This window comes from Clinocottus analis, unplaced genomic scaffold (assembly GCF_023055335.1).
Source record: "Clinocottus analis isolate CAN_PGR_092001 unplaced genomic scaffold, fCliAna1.0.p SCAF_17, whole genome shotgun sequence".
NCBI classification, from domain to species: domain Eukaryota; kingdom Metazoa; phylum Chordata; class Actinopteri; order Perciformes; family Cottidae; genus Clinocottus; species Clinocottus analis.
Genome location: NW_027175898.1, coordinates 1,846,700 through 1,858,819, shown reverse-complemented (window position 1 = coordinate 1,858,819; position 12,120 = coordinate 1,846,700). Strand labels below are relative to the sequence as shown.

Below are 12,120 nucleotides of genomic sequence, written 5' to 3'. Positions count from 1 at the left end.
CAGGCGAAGTGAGCAACGCTGTCACTCACCATTGTTCAAGGCAGAAGTGCTGTCACATGAGCAAACATGAGCTGTCCTCATTAGCAGATATCTTTCAGGCCGCTCTAACCAGCATCTTTTTTAAATCTCTGTGACAAAAAAAAAACACAACCGAAAGGGCTGTAAGTGTTTTTGGATTAGACTTCAAATGCTTTAAATAATCGGTGCAAACGCTCACAATTGTTGGATGCTGAGTTCCAGATGTTCACACAACAATACCCGCGTGGCACTTTCGCTTCACCTGCGACCAACTCGACCAATGCCCCGCACCTTTTGTGCCACGTCTGCCTACTGACCAGCACAACATGGTGTTATTTCATATCAGATCAATAACTCCTATCATCCTTCATCAATAATCCCTCCCCAGCATTTGACCCAAGTCCTGCGACCAAGTGGTAAAAGTTCACTCCTGTGCAGTGCCACATCTCCGAGGGCTACGAATACAGCTCATTGCGAATATCTGTACTTAAATGCTTCAAACCGAAAGGGAATGTTGCCTCTGACGCTCCTCTTATGTGCCACAGAGTCTCAAATATGCAAAGAGATACTTCTGCAGCCGTCTAAACAAGTGTGTGTGTGTGTGTCGGGGTGTGTGTGTGTGTGTGTGTGTTTTTTTGTGTGTGTGTGTGTGTTTGTGTGTGTGGGTGGCTCATTCCCACTGTAAGCAACATCCAAACTGCGCTTTCTGTTGGCGTTGGGTTAATTGAATTTGTATCAGGTAATTAAGTCGGTGGGCCAACTGTGGACTCAGACATGCTGCGTGTCCGACAGAGACATTTCTTTGTCTTTTTTTTTTTTGCATAAGGAATTTTATTGTGAAAGAAACCCACCAAACCCATCTCCACTGAGACCTTATAGTTTCACTTTATTTGCCCAAATGAAATTCCGGTTGCAGACACGGTCACTTTTCCCACCCACAGGAAATCACGAATCAATACTTCAGCCGTGCCTCCAGCAGCGAGTGCACACTCTCTAGAGAAATCTGCAGTGAGAACTTCACTTTCTCTCTCTCTCGCTCTCTTGCTCTCTCTCTCTCTGTCTCTCTTTCTTTCTCTCTCTCACCCTCTGGCCTTCTTGATAGACATGAACTTGGTGTAAAAATCAACTTATCCTATAGTTTTTTCGAACTCGCACTGCCAACACACAAAGTTGCACAGTGCTCATCTTGAGTCTTGGCTTCCAACTTCCTTCCTGTCAGACCAGACATCCCTCTGCGATTGCAATTATCTGGGTATCTTATTTGGGTAACGGATAACAGCTAGGCCCGGATCTGAATGAGCAGTTTTAACCCTTTTTCCTGTAGCAACGGTTTGAAGACTACATATGTAGATATTCTCGTCTCACCTGTGGATGTGCACGTCTGTGTTTTGCAATTCAATTTAGATCAGCCAAGAGTCGGATAAACCCCTTCAACACAATCGCTCCGGCTCTGACATATCAGCGCAAGCTGTTTGCGCTTGACATTTAACTGCTTAGTGTGGTGTGTCGGCTGAGATAATGCACAAAGTGGGATTGGCTGCATGATCCTGAACTCACTCGAGTCTTGTCAAGTCATTTTGGAAAAGACCACCAATGGCAAGACCAGACGGGTCATCACCGCGGCAAAGCACTGTACGGGTCAGGCATCGTGGTTCGCCCTTGCGAGCCTTGTAATGCGATTCTACAAGCTGTCGTCGCGCGCCAAATTGACAGTACCTGAGGCTAATTGACTAAAAGAAAAGTGAGCTGGATGTGTTTGTCATTACAAGACGAATATCCTATTCAGCAGCGATATGTAGGAAGCATAATTTACAGCGCAGAGGACCAGTGTTCCGCCTAAGCCGATAGTTTAGTGACCTGTGACTAATATCTTGTAATTACAGCAGGATTCGTCCCTGCTGTCGTTTGTTTCGAGGAAGCCCATTTCCATCTATGTTGTCTGAGTCAAACAGTATAGCTGAACCATTTACCGCAGTTTCGGGTTCAGTGAATGGACGCTTCTGGGAATATTCCAGCTGAGAGGTGGATGGTGATAATGGGCTGTGTGCATTAGCAGGTTTATGGTTTTTCATTTTTGAGTGTGTTGTTGACTGTGTTGCTGGAGGCTGTTATGGAGGAAACACTTTAATGTTTCACCTGCATAGATTAGGTGTGTTTATTTTTGCATATCTGCACTAACTGTCTGCATAGCACCTTGCTTTGCCGTGCTGCTGTTGCATGTCGGGACTTTTCAGACCTACTCAAAGCACATTGGGCTGTGGACTGTGAAGTGTTATTTACTGCTCAGTGCTGTTTTACTCTATATTAGTGTTTCACAGTGCTGTTGTTTGTTTCACTTAGATGGATTAGTGCTCTGAAATGCACAGTTGTTATTTGTGATATAGGGCGTCTACCTACTTCGCTGGTCTCATATTTAACCGGTAAATTAAAAAAAAATATCCTTGAGACACAGATGAGCACATCGATGCAACTGGGCGCTTAATAAAAAGCTAAAGCCTGCCTTAGTATCAGCTTAGCTTCGCATAAAGTCTGGAAACAAGAGGAAACAATACAACTGCGTCATTTTTTACACGTCGCCTTTTGTTTTGTGGTGGGTCGGCCTTTACAGACTCCTGCTGCACAACCTGAAAGCTACCTCAGGGGAAACAGAACGGGAGAGCTGTACTGCATGTTCACGGGGGGTTTAACTTTTAACTCACTTTAAGTTGGCTTCTTCCGCGGGTGAAAGCCCGGTGAGAGGAAAAATACCTCCCGTCAAACAAACAATTCCAAGTCAGTCCTCATAAAAAAATATGACATCTCTTTTCACACTAAATAAGAGTATAGTATAGCTGAACGGCAGCCATGGCCAATGACACAAGAAACCTGTATGGACCTTGGCATGCTGTTGTTGGATTCCTTAGCTTCGGTGGCCCCATGAATCAGTGGTCCCCGTGGTCCACTTAACCCCAGTGCTATATTTGTCAGCAGAGACAACATTTTTTTAGCCAATCAGAGCGAGTGAGAGGGAGGAGGGAGCTTTAAAAATATGCAAGTTACACCCTCATCTCTGCTGTCGCTGGAGTGATAAGTGCTCTCTGCTGGTTTACGTGCCGTGATGAGGTTATTTTCAGTTCATTAGTTTCACTGTCTAGCCACATGGACATAAGGTCAAGCTGAATTAGTTTGACCTGCACCTATGACCCGGAGGTCATGGTTTTGTGAGATTTGAATGGGATCGCAATATCTTGGCCTGATTAGTTGTGGTATGCTGTGGGCCGATGTAAGGAGCTGGTCTCACGGTTAAGGTCTCACCTTTTAACCGAAAGTGACTTCAAGTCTCATTCATCCTCATCCTGTTTTTCAAACGTCAAGATGTTTGCCTGGGTTACATTTACACAGTATATCATAGAAAAAAAACATCTTTAACTTCACACTATATGTTTACTCGATCACTTCTTATCAGAAGTAGCAGCTTGCGTTGCAAGAGTTACAAACTTAAATTGTGTTGACGTTTGTCTCACCAGCCAACTGTCTGTGTTGCAGAGTTTTGCAGAGAGCACCATGAACGAGCTGCTGGGCTGGTACGGCTATGACAAGGTGGAACTGAGAGACTCTGACAACCTGGAGATTGGGGAGACGCCACAGCACATCTCTGTCCTCAAAGGTATGGAACTGTACCATGCAGCACACCATTTTGGGGTTTAACTTTTATTTTAAATTGAAAAGTATGTCACATTTTTCACCTTGTTGGCTCAGCATTTAACACTCAACTGCTTCATTAGCCACAGTGAGATTGTGCACTGCATTACATGAATAGATGGTGAAACAAGTTGTACATAACGTGACTATTACTCCTCTTTGTTAATATGTGAAAGACCCTTAAGACCTAAATTATGAAACAGCGTCTTGCTATCAGTAATGGGGTTGGACATGAACAGACTTTTTTTTAATAACGTTTTACAAGTTTAGGTTATGACACTGAATGGGTTTCTGTACTTTTGTTTTGTTCCCTCCTAGTTTCAAGGTGGCAGGGCTCAGTCAGAAAATTGTGCTGTCACATATTCCCATGCATTAATAAGATTTCAGCATCTATTGAACGAAGATGCGATGACAGATGGACCGTTCGCTTTTGCTGCCACAGACAATCTTATGTGAAGCCACGTGCCACTCTGATGGAGCAGATTGGCTGACGTATTTGAGTGTTAAAACTTCAGAGCATTAATGTTGCAGTAAAACAACTGTTTGCTTTTGTAGTGTCATGGCTTCTGCTGATAACGCTCTCCCAAATGACGGTATCTTCGCGGATGCGTCGTGTTAGCTCTGTCAGCACTTTTGCCGATGTTTGTTCGTGCCCCCGGCTGCTGGCCGGCGCCATGTTGAGAGCCTTGTGGAGGCAACCCATGAATTATAACTACGCTGCAAACTTGGGAGGAAGGCTGATGAGAGCGGCGAGACTCAATTAAATTAGTAAAGTTGTAGGCTCGAAAAATGGGCTTAAATATGCTATTAGGCTCCACACTTATACCAAGTTCAGCTGTAACTTTTACTGTAGCTTACTTCGTCACTATTTTGACGCTTTGAACATAAACCTTTCCGCAGCCAAACAAACATGCTTCATCACACGTGCCACCAGTATGATAGAAAGTGATCGTTGGTGTCAGATTTTAGACCTACTTGGCTCTCGCATTACTGCAGGGTTTGCAGCAATTGCCACAGCATCTCATCAGTTGTTCAGTAACACTTTGTTTCGCTCAATTTCCCCTGTCTAGAAAACTTGTTGCCAAAAATCCCAACTTCAACGGAGAGCAGCGAAGGCTCTCCGGATCGAGCCAACAGCTCCCAGTCTCTGCCAGCCTCCAGGAACGGTGTCACAGAGTCCTCCACCACAGCATCCACCTCCATGCCCAGCACCAAGGAGCATGGCAACCTGCCCATCATAGGCCCCATGATCCCCCCGCCATTGATCAAGCCCCCTGCAGGTAGGGAGCACTGACACCGTTTTTGGAAAGACACATACAGCAGATTAATTAAAAGTAGGCTAGGAAGATACAAGTCCAAAAAACAACGATTACAACAACTACTAAAATGGCTGAACCCGTCCGCCTCCAGAGACGATACATTCGCATGCATACAGTTTAAACTGTTTTATGCTTACCAATGTGTGTGATTTGAGCTTTGCTACAATTTACCTTTCGGAAAAGATCAAGGTCATTTTCAGCCCATGGCAGATTGTTGATGTATTCGCCCAAACTGCCAAGCACAAAGCACACACACACACAAACATTTCTCCAGTCAAAACACTGAACTAGAAGAACTGGCAGTGATCCCGTCCACAGCTGTTCTCCAGACAGATTACATTGTGTCTAAAGGACAAACCGACTTGCTGATTCTTCAGCACTTTAAGCAGGAAAATCAAATGTTTATGCATCGGGAAAACTTTCTGTCTTCGCGATAGTCCCTAAAAAAAGCCTCCAAACCAGGCAGGGACAGGCGACTAATGAGCCAGATATACCTGCTGTACACCTTGTTTTCCTCCACCTGCCTGAGTGTCAATATAACCCCGTCAACTCTCTGAGGAAATGTCCGCGTTCCTCGGCCAGACAGAGGGCTTCATTATCCCTTGCGTCTGCTGTGGCACAGGAGGTTGGTACGCCCCGGCGGAGGGAGCGAAACCGCCTTGGCATTGCCCAAGAGGAGTCCCCGCTGGCCCTGCCTAGGCGGGGAAACAGATGGTGTGGTCCCACTTAAAGCCCGGCATCAACCCGCCACCCGGCCACCACCCCCTTCAACTCTCCCCCCCACCCCTCACACACATATGCTGAATTATTCATGTGCCCCGCAGAATCCGACAAAGGACCTTTTGAGGGTGCAGGTACGGTGGATGATGATGGCATTTAGTATGGAGGCAGCATAATTATGCACAGCTTCTCCTCCCCCCCCCTCCCTCATGCAGATGTGAGTGTTTTGAGACGGCCTTGTTACGAGATGCCAAGACGTGGGAAGGCGTTGAAAAAAAAAAAACTCCACCTCAAGAGGTCTCGTTGTGTGAAAATGTTGAGCTACAGCGAGCGATGTTGTGATTTCACGTTGGCCTTCGATCCAGTTCATTAAAAGTAATCCACAAACCCGATCTACCCACCTAGTCGGCCAAGAATTAAACTATGTCTTGCTTTTTGGGGCGTCATTTGTCCGGTTATCGCTGCAGTGGGCAGCAATCCAGACAGACGCAAAAAGGCAGAGAGGCTAGACGAGATAGAGCAGCGGAGGAGAGGAAAGACATAAAATATGCATGTTGGGTCTACTGTGCTTTCTTTAGGGCCTCAGGGAGTTATTCCCTTAATTGTGAGTTAGTCTTTACTTAAAATCTGATGGCCCCGCAGATCCATTAAGCTCAACAAGAGGTGAAAAGCCTGGCCACCATGCGATAAAGAGGTGAGCGGGGGTGAAAGACTAATGGGCCTGCATTCTGCCGGCCTCACACCCGCGCAGTCATAATGTGATAATTGGGAGATACTGGAGGGAATCTCGGAGGATCTCTCTTATTGCAACAGCGCCGGCACTAAAAGCCCGCAGCTCATCACCAGCAGTCACAGTTTACCACAGAAGAGGCATTTCACTGTCACCGAGGGTGTGTTAAAATTATTTGTTGCCCACACTGACCACACAGAAGCCGCTGCGGCCGCGTCTAAATCAAACCACACACAAATAAACAGCCACAAATCTTCTGTTAACGGCTATCAGCAACACTATTGTTTGTCATTTTAAATCCATGTGTATTTCCTTTCTTTTTATTTCATACTTTGATTTCACACTACTATATTAGGATTTTAAAAATTTTGTTTACAAAATAATAAATATGAATGTCTTGTTTGTCTTAATTTCTTAACCATGTAAACCCCATTTCATGTCCGGTCTTTTCTCTGTTGGAAACGTTAATTCGTCAGTCTTTTTGGTTATTTTTCCTTGTCTTTTTTTCTTTTTCTTTCTGCCCTCAAAGTGATGGGTTTTCCTTCCGATGAGGTCAGTTCAGATCAGAGTGGTGTAACTTGTACTTTGATGTTTGTGTAACAACACAAATTATGAAACATTCTCTGCGGCCCTGGTGTGATAGACACATGATGCACAGAAGACGGGAGGCCATGCCCACTTTCTCAGCCTCCTCTGTGAACATCCGTCATCTCCAGCACCATCAAAGTACATCCTTGTGTCCACTTCAGGTTCTCTAATACACCCGCAGAGCACAGCCACAAATAGGCATCTGCCCATGTCTCTGGCTCATCCGGTTCTGCTGCATTTACCCGTGGCAGGCCTTCATTACAGATCCCACAGTGGTTTTGTGGCTTGGCTCTGGAGCAGATTTACCCGTCTCTGCAGCTGGCCTGGGGCAGTTGGCGTTAATGCCTTTGGGTCCTTGTGTTTTATGCATTTAGTTGTTCCTTGCGTGTTGATATTTTTGAAACAACAGCCAGACCATCTCTGCAAACGTCCCAAAAACTCACTTTCACCAATTTGTTTTTTCTTTCCCAGATGAAGATGCAGCCAACGTGCAGATCATGTGCGCTTGGTGCCAGAAGATCGGTGTCAAACGTTATTCTCTGAGCATGGGGAGTGAGCTGAAGAGCTTCTGCAGCGAGAAATGCTTCGCCGCCTGCCGCAGGGCATATTTCAAGAGAAACAAGGTGAACTCCCTTCCTTCTCATCAGCTGGACACTAGAAAATGATATCTTTACAGGCTTTACAGTTACATTATGTCACACATCTCCTAGCAACATCTCCTAGTAACTCCTCGTAACATCTCCATCAGTAAGTTCCCGGGGGAGAATATCAGACTGACAGGCATGATATTATCGTGTATATATTGTGATATATATAGTTGTGTGCAAATGTATTGTTACCACTTTGTTAATGTTGAGAATAGTATGAATTGGACATGAAGCTAGTGTCAGTGTTCATCAGCTGTAAAGGTTTTTAATATTTATAGGAATAGTTTGAGAGCTTGGGAAATACACTTTACATTAGCTTAGCATAAGGACTGGAAATCGAGCTAACACACATAATTAACGCAATGTGCCTCATCTGCCACTACACAGACAGTAATGAAAAACAGACAATTTGTGGTTCTGCAGGGCGTCACTCGATGTGACTTTTCTTGATAAAAAAGTGTATTTCCCATAACGGCGCAATATCGTTTTTTACTTCCAGTAAATAATTGGGAGGTTAGGTAGCTAAAATAAAGTTGGCTCTAAAACGAAACAGTTTGGCTAACTCATGGTTGTACTGAACATGATAACTTTACGCATGGTTTTTAAACTGCATTCTACCACGTTGCCATTTTCGTGTCAGAGATATTTCCTGTTTCTAGTCATACCGTCTTCATTTCCTGTTACCTCTTTGTGGAGGGGAAACAATTACCCCACTGACTTTTTGAGACACTCATGTCAGCAAAAATGTCCACAACACCAGGCGAAAAGGCCCAATGAGGCTGCATTATTTTTTAAGTTAGCTTGCGCAGTAAACTCCTGAGAACTGATACGCAGACCAAACTCTTGCTTCAGATGTCGTCTCAGTTAATTTCATGAAGAAAATAGAAGAAGAGAAATATTTCGCAGAACAACCAATGATAATGTCTACACACAACTGACAGCTACATATGATGCTAACTTTAGCGAACACTTTACTTAAGGGGCACACAAGATATGCGAGACTGGCGGTTAGCAAACATGATACTGCTAGCACACGAGCTAAGATGCAAACAATATTTACACACCATAAATAAATGGTCATTTTATTTCGCAGTGTGCAATGTTGAATGAGTTTGTTCTGGACAACAAAGATCAGGAGTTATGTAATGAGAGCAAGAGCAGAAAACCTCTAATATGGCTGCCAGATAATGTTACATCATCTGGTGAGCTCTTTATAAGCAAACGCCATATTCTACTCTGACGGCGCTAAATTAGGTCTTCATGTTGACAGTCGTAATACGACTCTCAGTATTGGCTTCAACTGTTGTAACCTCTGTAATTATTGCACCCGATCTAACTCCAGACGTCAAAAGATAATTTTAACGAACACAAAAATGTCATTTTATGTAGCACAAAATGCATAACACCGGACTTTATACTCCAAAAACACTCTCAAGGCAGTCAACTCTAAAGTATCTTGGTCATCGTGGTTCAGACGCAAGACAGCAAATATCAAAGTTTTCATTGTGTTCTCATCCCCCCCATACCTCCTCCCCCCCATACCCCAACCCCCAACCTCCCAACCCCGATGACTGTAGTTAAACAATTTCCTTTCTCTCTTGTACCAAAGCTGGGATATATAAGGAATTACGCTGTGAGTATGACGTGTTTTACTCTCCTGCTTGTCTGTCCTGAAGTCAGTTCTCCATCTAAACATAATCACTTTTCAAGCACTGCACTGGAGCAGGAACAAGTCGGGGTGCACTTCGAGTATTGTCTATTCATTTCAGTTAGTGATATCCAGTTTCCTTTTCTTTTCTGACACTTTTTTTCCCAAAGCATGAGAATCAAGCTGAGCCTTGCGTCTACTGTACTGTTGCTCATACTATGTGTTTTTCATTTTATTACCTTGACATTTTAGCTCATTTACGTTTATAGAGGACGTTTGTAGTTTTTCTTTGTAGTTTTTTATTTTTATTTCATTGTACTAAATGTTGAAATGATGACAAATGATCTGTCTCGTCCGGGCGACGACAAGGAGAATCTGACGCGTTGAAGACTCGTGGGAGAAAAGTTTGTGACAGTTGGGAGAGCTGTGGAGCTTCGTATCCTATCAAGTCGCAGCGTTTGAGCGGCTTTTATTTTGTTCTCTAAGCTTCACAGGGGGTCAGAAAAAAGAAAAGTAGATAAGAATGTATGCCATTTGACATGCAACGCAGTTGACGAGGCAGCTCCATGTCAATCACAGATCCTCAACGTGACATTAAATGTGAAACTGATGTGAAGAAAGCGCCATGCTACGGATCCCAGAGTTTACAGTTAAAACCCATGTAAAGTTTACGTATAACGTCTAGGCCATGTCGGTTGAAGATGAAAATCGTTCTTCTTGACACACAGCGTGCCAGTTAACCAATGAAGTATACCTTCATAACAAACATACAGTCTAATTATAGTATTGTTCAACTTAGCAATCAGTCCGTCTGCTTTAATCAAACTTTGTTCATTGCAGTAACTGTGCTTGATGCAATTATAGTTGATTATGTGCTCCACAAATGCTAGCCGTGGTGTAAAATCAAAAAACTTATGTTCATTTTATTACGTGACACATGCAGTAAAAAAAAATATCCCTGCCAAAAATCATGTTGAAACATTATAAGTGAATATGATACATTGGAAGTATAACTGTAAACAAATCAGATTATTATTTGCATGGATGCCCATTTCTGCCCCAAAAAGAAACTCCACCACCCAAGTATAATTATGGATTGTTTTTTTTCTCTTCTTAATTTTGACAGATTATCTCATTAGTCATGAGAAAAAATAAAATAATGAATTTTCCTTTGAAGTTGGCAACTGCTCTGAGTTGTACAGATATACAACTGTTGAGTTTGGGAGTAGTACTTCCTGTTTCTGTCAAACCGATTGTATTGTCATATTTTTTGTAGCGGGTGTTAGTCCATCCCATCTTGTGACACATTAAACTACAGAAAATGTGTGGACCCTGCAAGATTCCATAATATCCAAAATTTGGGGATGCAGTTAACTCTTATGTTTAGTATTACAGAACAACTGTCGAGAGGTATTCTACCCTCAATTCAAATACTACTTTTTGCCTTTTTCAGCAAAGTAACCAATCTTATCGTTAATTCAAAGACAACTACCTACTTACGAGCTACTTCTAATGCAAATACAAATGTGCAAATACTGTCACGCAACCGCATCAATGTATTTGCACCAATTTAGAGGAACATTCACGCGGCGCCTTTATGAAGTAAATATAAATATGTTCCTGTTCTCAGCCAGTCAGCCATGTTTCTTTCGTCCATCAGCAGAAAATGCACACATTTCAGACATCACAAACACAGGAAGGGCCTGCTCTGCCACAGCGGCTCGGATTCTATATTTTGTCTGGCTCTCGCGCATTCGTGCAGGGCCATTTCTGTAAGCGATACCCACGTGTTTCTTTTCTCATGCACCCACAAGGTTGGCCACAACAACACGGCCTGCAGGCTTTCTATTCCCCCCCTCCCACCCCCAAACTGCAAAATATCGTCATGGCTGAAAAAGAAGTATCCTGTGTCTGCGTGTGCGTTGGATAGGGGACGTGGGGGTGGAGGTGGTGGAGGGCTAGGGGGCGGGCACACGGCTCTGGCATTATGTTGCATGAAATATCTTCAGCTGCCTCGTCCACGAAACCCAATCCCCTCCTAGGGTGACTATGGTTGCTACTTTCTCCCATCCCTGCATAACTCTCTATATAAATGTATATATATAAATATAGTGTAGTGTGCGTGCGTTTGTGTGCGTGTGTGGCGAAAGATGATTGATGGTTTAACTGCGGCTAATCACTTATGCGCCTGTTTACTGTACGCCTTAAGCCTCAGGATTAGTTTGTATGGAGGGCGCTGCTTCCTTGCCGCTCGCACCACTCAATTATTCTGTCTGTCACCTCCACTCCTGCCTGCTCACTTTCACTTACTTTTTTAAACTGTCTACCATTGATTCGGACACTTGGCTCCTCGCCTCGCTACGCTATAACGTGTACGGGTCGCGCGTGAAAACAACCAAAAACCTGATTTCAGAGGGAACACCAACCAAAAAGGGGGGAAAGTTGGCCGAGAGTCGACACAGACAGCGGCGACGATGTTGGACGGCTTGTGGGATTAGAGGTGGTAAATCAAACGTAGGGTGGAGCGTTGCTTTTGGCCGCAGGTGGGAGTTAGCTCAACCGTCGCTGCCTCGCGGTTTCCTCCCGCTATCTCGCAGCCAACACGAACGCCGGTAAACATGCATGCTCATTGGACACAGTGCCAAGATTAAGTAAGGGCAATTAGCGGTGATGAATTATCCTCCAAGAGTGTGAAGCAAGGTGTCGGTGAGAGGAGAAGGCTTTTGCTTTCCCATCGAGTATCATTTAGGGTTGGAAAAAATTGCTGCA

The 12,120-nt window shown here is 44.0% G+C and overlaps 1 protein-coding gene across 5 annotated transcripts in view; it reads left to right on the top strand.

The window, feature by feature from the left end:
* sobpa (sine oculis binding protein homolog (Drosophila) a) overlaps positions 1-12,120 on the top strand; it is a 35,272-nt gene that overhangs the window by 6,648 nt on the left and 16,504 nt on the right. For 2 of the 5 annotated variants that reach the window (XM_068580976.1, XM_068580974.1), the window contains exons 2-5: positions 3,544-3,664; positions 4,770-4,979; positions 7,528-7,679; positions 9,313-9,336. In XM_068580976.1, coding sequence (XP_068437077.1) covers positions 3,544-3,664; positions 4,770-4,979; positions 7,528-7,679; positions 9,313-9,336 — 507 coding nt within the window. The remainder of the gene's footprint in view (positions 1-3,543; positions 3,665-4,769; positions 4,980-7,527; positions 7,680-9,312; positions 9,337-12,120) is intronic. The other 3 variants (XM_068580977.1, XM_068580975.1, XM_068580978.1) reach the window with 2 other exon arrangements.